This window comes from Gobio gobio (genome assembly GCF_949357685.1).
Source record: "Gobio gobio genome assembly, chromosome: 24".
NCBI lineage: Eukaryota > Metazoa > Chordata > Actinopteri > Cypriniformes > Gobionidae > Gobio > Gobio gobio.
The window spans coordinates 23395019-23405294 of NC_137120.1; the positions used below are offsets into that span (position 1 = coordinate 23395019).

General features: G+C 39.8%; 1 protein-coding gene across 1 annotated transcript; it reads right to left on the reverse strand.

The window, feature by feature from the left end:
* Positions 1–4479: 4479 nt before the first annotated feature.
* Positions 4480–9766, reverse strand: LOC307120165 (uncharacterized protein; the record flags this gene model as incomplete). Its single annotated transcript, XM_079807052.1, has 10 exons — positions 4480–5595; positions 5860–6559; positions 6845–6992; positions 7069–7271; positions 7354–7470; positions 7573–7774; positions 7846–7985; positions 8105–9028; positions 9115–9153; positions 9760–9766. The coding sequence occupies 9 exons, from the start codon at positions 9764–9766 to the stop codon at positions 5874–5876; spliced, it is 2466 nt and encodes an 821-aa protein (XP_079663178.1). The 3' UTR covers positions 4480–5595; positions 5860–5873.
* Positions 9767–10276: the final 510 nt, after the last annotated feature.

Sequence of the window (10276 nt, forward strand, 5' to 3'; positions counted from 1 at the left end):
TGTAGCAGTTCGCTGCTCAAAAGAAACAAAAATAACTAAGTCATACTGTTCAAATCGCTATCTTTCCAACTTCATAAAAGTTATAAAAATTCATGCAAACGAAAGTTTAAAGGCGGAAACGAAAAGAGGTGTGGTTTTGCTGATTTCGTTGGGAAAAGTGAAAGCAGAAAAGAGGAAGGAGGAAAACGGAAGTGAGAGCCTGGTGGGGAAGTTGTTGGAAGCAGAGCGTGGAAAAGTAAAGGAGGAAAGTGAGGCGTCAGTTTTTCAGCGTGTCGTGAAGGTATTCCCGGGATTACTTTTGAGGGGTTAAAGACCGATAATCTGCGGTGTGGAACAGCCGAGGCGGATGGTCGAACGGATTCAAAGTAAGGGCGCTGAGCGAGCTGTAACAGGGACGCCGTCATCGCTTCAAAGCTTCAGCCTAAAAAGAAATCGAGGAATAACGGGGTGAACCTGCAAGTATTAACTACTGCTTTCTACGAAACTTCCAAATTATCCGACCAACGAAACAGGATAAGGTAAAAGGATAAACTAATCTTCCCCGCGCCCTCACAGACCTGACATTAATTCCTGCCTTTTTTCTTTCTACTCCACACGGTCCCTTCAAACTATTATTACTATGGATTTGTAATCCAGTTTATTGTGGGGAAAGCTGGCTAGCCTAGCCGGATACCCTCACGCTTACCCCCCTTCTGCTTAATCTCGCGCTGCGTAAGGCGCCTCCGCTGTGGGCCAGATGCAGTACTGGGGGTCGGTGATGTTGAAGGCCGACCGGCCAGTGCAGCCCGAGCTTCGCCGTGTGTGAGGTTTATCTCTAAAGAGATGGGAGTCTGCTGATGTTGAGCAGAAACGACTGTATGCACATTTAAGAACAGATAGACGCGACGAGGACGTACAAAAACACTGACTCACAAGATAGTAAACACCGTTCTGTCGGGAGAGAGAGAAGCCGCTGAGTGTGCAAGAATAATAAATAATTAGCTACACATCAGAAATCACTGATCACAGATCAGAAGGAACTGAAAAAACACTGTTTTTATTTGTACATCCAAACACTGAGAACTGCCAGCGTTCACAAGCAATGATCTCTCGAGCGCTTGCATGGGCGTGCCAGATTCTCTGGGCGGAGGAAAGGGAGGTAACCGTTCCTGCTTGGACGTCAAACCAGGAGACTTCAGGATTGGCTAGTCTGGCCTGTCATTTTCTCAAAGGCAGAGAAAGACAGCCAGAACTCGGGTTTACACCGATCAACATTTCTATCCACTTGGGGACAATATTCAAGCTAGGGGAACTCATATTAATGTTGAAAAACCTCATAAAATGAAAATGTCATGCCATGGGACCTTTAATACATTCTATAATGAATAACTGTAACTAGCAAACAGAAAATAGAAAATCAGGAACAAAGGAAAAACTGGGAAAAAAAACACAATAGAAAATAAATTCTACGCTAGCACTGACAGAAACACTAGCTTTAGCACTGACTGACAAGCACACACTGAGTGAATACAACAAACCAGCAAAGACAAGAGGGAAAGGAGCTCAATATAAAGGGATTTGCACATGAGGATCAGGTGAGCACAATTAGTGAAACGAGGAATAGACTATAGGGCTGAATCCGAAATCGCCCTCTCAGGCCCTGTCCCAAATGGCACCCTAAACCCTCACGGTCCTCCTCTGAGTCCACACTTTCACAACATAATACCGCATATCGACCTCAAAGGGGGCGCTCGCGAGCACCCTTCTGAGACCTAAAATGACAAATGGGACACCCTATACGGTCTCGTGGACTTAACGGACACGCACACACAGCGGCCATTGTAAGTCCACAAGACCGAAAGTGCACATGAAGTGTGCCATTTGGGACAGGGCCTATACCCTCAAATAGAGCATTATTTGGAGCATTATCACTAAAATAGAGCATTATTTGAGTGGTTTGTAGTGGTGTCCGAAACCATAGTGGACGTTATTGAGTGCACATTCTTTCCCACATTACACCGCAATAACGAGTGTACAGCCGATGTACACTCAACGTCTGTGCACTCGTTTTCATTCACTCCTTCAAATGACTATATTACTGGGCTAATGTAGGGAATAGTGAATGAGGGTTTAGGGGGTGATTTCGGATTTAGCCAAGGACTAAACAAGGAGGTTTGGTAAAGGGAAAAGGGAAATATAGTACTCTAGGAAGAAAAGGAAGAAAAATGAATAGAGGAACGCTGATGATGGCTTCTCGTCTCTACATTTACTACGAAATCTTACAACGAACACATGAACACTTACGAACACTTACTCCGGTGTCCCCTTCCTGATGGCTGAGCGATTGCCTCATAGACAGTAAAAGATTGCCTACGAGCTTCTCCTCGGGTCTATACGGTACAGCGCGACAGAGTAGCATGGTTATGATGCAATCGTTAGCCTATTTTTTACAAAAACAGCTTCTACGGGGCGATAGTGGTAATGGAGCATTTTATATATTGTCGTGTTTGTTTAGAAATAAACAATGAACAAATTGAGTCTTTAAACGCCTCAGATGTAAAGATATTCACTGTCAAAGTGAGGCCAAAATGAATGGGAGTCAATGGGATTCTAACAGCAGGTGATGGCTTGGTTAGCAATGGCTGCCCCTATGAAAGGTAGGCTTTTTCGGGGGCTGGATTACCCCCTTGCACCAAACTAGCAAGCGATGACGTCATTACGCAGGTATTCCAAATGAAAATAATTAATTTACTAAATGCACAAAACATACTTTTCTTCTAATGAACACAAATAATGAATTAGATACTATTTTACGGTATTATAAAAATAACATTAAACGAATAATTTAGAAATAAAAGGCATTTTTTCTATCTTGATATTAGCCCTCTGGCTTGAATGCTCTGTTTCAAGGGGCTTGTCTGCTGTGAGACTTCAGTGAAAACGCCCACTGTTATGATTGGCTGACATTTTTGCATTTGAAATGAGTGTAGAATTTATGCCACGCCCACACCGGAGGGGGAAAACAATCCAACGCTCTCCATTGACTTTGCATTAGGAGGCTGCCTCCTTGTCATTTAAAAAAAAACAGATCAATGTCTAAAAGCTGCTATGTGACAAAGTGTACAGCAAACAAGCTAAAAAACACAGAAATAAGTTTTTATAAGCTGTCGACCCCCCCAAAAAAAACGAGCGTTTAAGGAGACAAAAGTAAATAAAAGCAATAAAACGTGAAGCTTCAGCAGGAAGAATGGGTAAATTTTGGGATCCTGACACTCAATATGCCTATGTGTGCATTTTGTCACTGTTAAAGGGATAGTTCACCCAAAAATGAAAATTAGCCCATAATTTACTCACCCCCAAGTCATCCTAGGTGTATATGACATTCTTCTTTCAGACGAATAAGATCTGAGCTATATTACAAAAGTCCAGGCTAATACAAGCATTAGAACAATGATTCATAGTTGCTCTGTTCCATAGTCCATAAAAAGTGCATCTGTCCGTCAAATAACGTGCTCCACGCAGCTCTGGGGTGTTAATAAGGCCTTCTGAAGCCAATCGACGTGTTCCATGGAAAAGTGTTGAAAGTTGAAAGTGAAACTCAAGATGCGTACGTGACGTCATGGCGAGCCTACCTGGTCGCGTTAGTCTTTCGATCGGCAGGGTAACTTTCAACAATTTTTCCATAAATTGAACAGAGAAGGCGGTCTGTCGAAAGTTTACTTGATAAAGTTCTGGATATGGATATATGGATATTTTTCTTACACAAATGCATAGATTCGCTTCAGAAGGCCTTTATTAACAACCCAGAGCCGCGTGGAGCATGTTATTTGATGGGCAGATGCACTTTTTATGGACTTCAAAAACAGAGCAACTATGAATCCAATTCTAATGCTTGGATTAGCCTGGACTTTTGTAATATAACTCTGATTTTATTCGTCTGAAAGAAGATTGTCATACACACCTAGGACGACTTGAGGGTGAGTAAATAAAAAAATTAAATCATTTTTTTTTTTTGTGAACTATCCCTTTAAGTCAAATATCCAAATGTCAGTTTTATATATTATATTTCCTGTCACTGATTACGTTCCCCTCCAGTGGATGTAGTTCTCAGTGTAATATAACGTGTCACGCTCAATGGCCTGTATCCACTTTTGTGTCCTTAAAAGCTTGTTTTTTGGGTCAACAGCTTATAAAAACTTCTGAGTTTTGTTTAGCTTGTTTGCTGTACTCTTTGTCACATATCCGCTTTTAGACATAGTTCTGTTTTTTGGTACAAGTCCGAAATAACAAGGAGGCAGCCTCACGCAATGCAAAGTCAATGGAGACGGTTTGATTCTTATCATCTTATCAAGAACATAACTTGCCCCAGGTGGGTTAGCTGTGGAGCTTAAGTTACTATGACAAAGAACACAGCAAAAAAGAAAAGAAAAAAAGTGTTGTGAACTTTTATCTTCTAAAGTGCAGGAAACTCAGAAGTGAAGACCAGGAGACTTCGGGATCGCGTTCATACAGAAGTTTTTCTTTTAATGAGAACTCTCTGTGCTGCAGGTCGTCCGAAAACAGTCTAACTTAACAGTACAAAACAATGCAATTTATCTACATTTCAGGGGGAGGGATTATAAAGCAGGGGAGGAGACATTCAAACAAAGGAATGCAAACGTTGTATAGGTAATTGTATAGGTAAAAGGACACACCTCAGCAGAGGTGGACAAAGTACACAACTCCATTACTTGAGTAAAAGTAAAAGTACTACTGGTCAAATATTACTCCATTACAAGTGAAAGTTGTAAAGATAGATTTTTACTTAAGTAAAAGTACAGAAGTACTTGCTTTTAAAAGTACTTAAGTATCAAAAGTAAAAGCGTTATTTTATTATTTTTGATGAAACCAAACATTTCTAAAACCACTTACCGGCAGGGACAGAAATGGATCACAATTCAGAGGTGGTTGCCAAGTGGCCACCACACATGAGTCAAGAACATGAACATCCTTGCCCTGTTAATAAAAAAAATAAATACATACAATTAATTTTAAAAACACAAATATCATGCAATTTCGTTATTAGTTTATATTAACCAGGTTTGTCAATGACACCCATAATACCTTCTCTCCAGCAATATGGGATAGCTGAGAAAGGCAACAGTTCATCACCTATTGCATGAGGATCCAGAATTTTAGGTCAAAATTTGATCACAAGTTACTTCAAATATATTAAAATAAAGTTAAATAACATATCCACTAACTGTTGCCTCCACTTCCTGGTTCAATCCTAAAGACATCAAGTCAGATCTTTTCTACACTGTTTTACCCACTGCACCTATGATCTCATCTGGTGATTGGGTCCCATCCAAAACATGTTCAAACTAAGAGAATAAAACAGACTGAAATGTCAAATTTGATAAAATCTAGAATTTGTATTAATAAAAATAAAAACCAGTGTGCCTTTTGCCTGCTTTGATCAAGACAGGATATAATACATTTTAACATGGTTCCTTATGTGAAAACATACCAGGGGGCTTGGTTGGTTTTGCAACTGGAAATCTGGGGTTTCCTTCCTGGCACGTATGTTTGTCCGTCCCCAGCAATCTGTGTCAGGCTCTGGTAAACTTTGTGAAACTACAAAAAACAGAATATGATGAAGTAATGTTGATTAAATTTGTGTTTTGTATTAAACATGGCACATTTGGGATATTGGCAACAAAATAATGATTTGTATAAAAACCTAAACCTTGATATTTACATTTACTTCAGTGATTCAAGTAAACTTTACCTTCTTGAAGTTCTGTGAAACTACCTTGTAGCGCAAACAAAAAACCATGTATATGGCTAATTTAAACAATCTAAAGGGCATTACAGGCAATATTGAAAATTAGTACTCACTTAAACAACTACCTTCACTTCTGAATGTCAATTTCCCATGTAGGCCAATGTGGATGGAATGCTCTGCCTGTTTCTCCAAAGATTGTGTATTTTTCATTAACTCTTTTGTTGTGAAGATGAAAGTACAATCGTAGGGAGAACATATAATGTGCATCCCTCATTTGACACAAAGAATATCTGCTGGAAGACAACTCCCGGTTTAGCTGTTCAGCTACGGAGGAGTTAACAAGAGCAGCTAAGTGTGGTGCCAATTTCAAACTTCTCAAAACCTCCTCTTGTCTCTTTTGATTTTTTTGATGGAACCGATCATACAAAGAGAATCTTGCATTGGTTCCTGTCACAGGATGCAGTGAGGACAAAGTGTCAGAAGAACAGGTGGCCTCATTTTCAGAGACTTTTCTAGATGAAAAGCCAACACTTGTCACCCATGGGAACCGGACTTCAAGTCGTTTTTCCGTTGCTGCCTGGATGTGTGCAGCAGTGTTTTCACAAAGTCGTCCATCATATGGCTGGAAAAAACGTTGGTTGGTGCGATTATTAACGTGTCTTGCAACACGTCCAGCAATGTCTGACACATACACTGTGGGAGGGTGTTTAAAGCTCAACAGAGCATCTCCATGATCACGTGCCGACTCTTGCCACCACAGTGCTGACTGGTAGTACACCACAGAGTGTGGGCAGGACATGTGCAAAACACCACCTCCATTTAGCAAAACAAAAAGAAAATTGGTGAAAATTTGTTAATTTAAGAAGTAAACATCCTCAAAACATTATATGCATGATGACAAAAAAAATATTTAAATAGATTAAAAAAAAAAATGCACAAAAAGTATTCAAAGATCTTAATTTGTGTTCCAAAGATGTTATGGGTTTGGTATGACATGAGGGTGAGTAATGACAATTTCCTAAATGGGTGAACTTAACCCTTTAACATATAATAATAATAATAATAATAATAATAATAATAATAATAATAATGTCTTACCACCAGCCTTCTGAAGCTTAACAAACATTTTGGGGTACAAGTCCTTGTAAAGTAGCAGCTCCTCAAGTCTGTTTATTAAGTCAGTGGTACTACCCATGTGTGATACTCCAAGGGCATTGCAGGCTTTGACCAAGGCTTCTTTCTTTGGCTAAATATAAAAGGCATGGTTAATAAAGAAAAAAAATAAAGAAAACATCATTAGCAGAATAAAGTACATTACATACAGTTTTGGACTCCAGCACTTGCAAAATGGCTTCTTCATCTATCTCCAAGCCACAGCTAGAGGTGAAAGCACGATCTTTCTGAGACAGACCTTTGTACACTTCTGTCTTTGGAACAATATCGCTTACCCTAGAGCAGTTACCCAGCCAAGGAGTAAAGGCAGTGTATGTCAAGGGAAGTGAATAAGGATTGGCACATTTGTTGCCTAAAATTCAAAAAGGAAAAGAACTTTCATTTCAGGATTTAAGCTATGGGTACAACCACTCCACCCCCAAAATAGCACTCACCATCACAGAACCCAGAAGCAGTCATTTCCTTCTCAAGTGTCTCCCATCTTGTCCTCACATTAACTTGAGTATCCTCTTGGCTGATGTTGTCCAAATTTGGCCGTCTAAACAGATGTGCTAATACACAACCAAGACAATGAGCAAAGAAGCAAATATATATCAAGACCAGTCATTATTTGCACTCACAATTAACACAATACCCCCTTCACTCTGTTTTACCTGGTAAATCAAATGCAATTTTCCAGTTTCCATCTGCAACCAAAACCGGAGGGCTGTGGCCACATCTGACACATGAATAGTTATAGGAGTACTCCCTCAGAGCAGAGAAATGATAAAATGCTTTTCTTATCAAATTGTGTTGAAAAGTGATGTTGGCATGATCCTCCATTGTTTTCAAAAAACGTCCAAGGGCAATATGATTCTATAAAAACACAGAGACATTACTGACATGTAGAATTATTTATGAAATTCATGTCATGTTAAGTCACTCACTGCCAGTCCAGATGTTAGAAGAGAACAGAGGGGAATGGTCAAAAAGGTCCTGTTTTCATAATTGTGAAAACCAGCCTGATATTCTTGAAACCTCACTGGACGTCTACAAACAAGGCAGTTCTTCACATATACTGGCACATCTGGAGAAAACAGAAATTGTATAATATATTAAATGTTAAAAACAATGTGGAAATGCATAAAAAAATTAAAATAAATAAATAATAAAAAATAAAAAAATCTATACATTTCTGAAATTAACCTCGAGTCACTGAAGATATTCCATACACTGTTCCATGCCGTGTAAATAGTACCCTCTCCCCCAAAGCTGGTGGAGTGGGACCAGGGCAGTAAGGACAGTTGGACTCTAGAGGTTCAAAGAAGTCTGGGATTTGGCGTTCTTTTGTTGACAAATCCTGTGGCAGGTTTTCTGGCACCCTCTTTTGCCTCCACAAATAATCTGTCAACTCCTGTATGTCAGTAGAAGCCAGTGTTGCCTCTTCTGTGCCTGCAACATCTCTGACCCTTTCATCCACATCACTGTCGTCAGCATTTGTGTCAGTTTGACAAGAAAGGAGATGGGGTTTCTCTTGAAACAGCCACCACATGCACAGGTATCTGTGGACGCAGCTTCTCATTTTATTGCGGCACTGGCAGTGCCACTTGCCCAGAAGGCTATCAAAAGACACTCTGGTCCTTTCGAACTGACACCAGCTGTCTCTTACCCCCGTAAACACTGAAAAATAAACAAACCTGACAGAGGTTTGCTCCTGCCAAAAAATGGGAAAAACACAATCCACACCACCAGCAATACTTTGGTTTCTTAGCTGCACACATTCATCTTGTCGGGTTTTCGACAGCAGGCCACTGTCAACCATTGACTGCAAAGAGTCCTCCCTAAGTGCTGCTGGTGCAGAATAGCACACTGCTCTATTTGTCCTTTGAAGGTGATCGCATTCAATGCCTGGATTGCCACTTTCAACTCCAATCCTCATAAAATCTTGACACTGAGGGGACTCACAGGCAATAGACCCCAAGACGATTTGTTTCTTTACGTGAACAGGGACTCTAGGTCCATGGGCATCTTTTGGGGTGACAAAAATCCCATTTCGTTCATCAATACAAAAGACAGGTGGCTGTTCCCTGATCTGCTGCCCTGCCTGTGGTTTTTCTGAAGATGGCCCTTCTGAGGGACAATATATAAACATGTTAATGTAGCCAAAGATCAATAAATATTAAACATTCTTAAATACCAGTATCAAAGGTACATACTGTCTGGCTTGTTGGTAATTTTGCATGTAACTGATAGATCTACAAAAAGGACAAAATGAGGTGAGTTAATCATAATATGAATGAAAGACTTTAAAATTTAACTAATAACATTGAACATACCATGATTATGTAGGTGCTTTTTAAAGTCAGGGGCACGACACAAGATGTGCTGACACTTCGGGCAATGCCAATGGCACCTCTTTTGTTGTTGCGCATTCAAACAAAAGCAAGGAACACAATATTTTTCTAGAAAGAGAAAAGAAAGTTAACACATTTTAACTTACACCAAACATGTAAAACACGCGTGCTTTGTACAATGCTTACGGATGCCATTGTCCTCAAAATATATGGCATGCTTTAAATGCTTTGCCTGAAAATGCTCAGGACTTGACATCACCCCAGTTGTACAGTAGGGACAGCTGCCTGTCCCAGAAAAGACGTCATCTTTCCCAAAAGCAAAGGGTATTCCTACACATGCAGTGTATACAAGAAAATAACATAAAATAGCAACACAAATTCATAGTACATATAAAAGGTAGAACATTTTATAAGTTACATTACATTTTTACCATGGACAGGTGTTTGCATGCTCTGCTAAAATTTACTTCAGTTAGTAAAATTTTGGAAAATGAATCAGCTTCTTACCTGCCATAATTGATAGGCAGTTACACAAGAAGTGTAGAACTGTACACAGAGAAGGTAGTTCTTAAAAGAACTTTTTTGTCAAAAAAAAAAAAAATGCAATAGCAATAAAAAAACAAAAATTCAATAAATGGTTGGATATCAGACAATCCCCTGAAAAATTAGACACACACACAAAAAAACGACATGGTTAGTGTTGTACGTGTATCATCATTGTCAATAATTCCAATAAATCAGCATGAGCTTCAGTGTTTCCCCTAGGTTTACAGCTTTGGGGGGGGGGGGACTACTAGTGTCGCGGAGCGGGGGGGACTACTAGTGTCGCGGAGCGGGGGGGACTACTAGTGTCGCGGAGCGGGAGTGTTACGGATACGTGGTGTTGCCATAGACAATTAATTAATTTGGTAAATAAATATAAACAACATTTATTTATACATCACACAACTATTTACAACACAACAGAGGTTGGCTTTGCTTGAGTTGTTGCTCTGGATTTTGTTGCTTTTAAGAAAAAAAAACC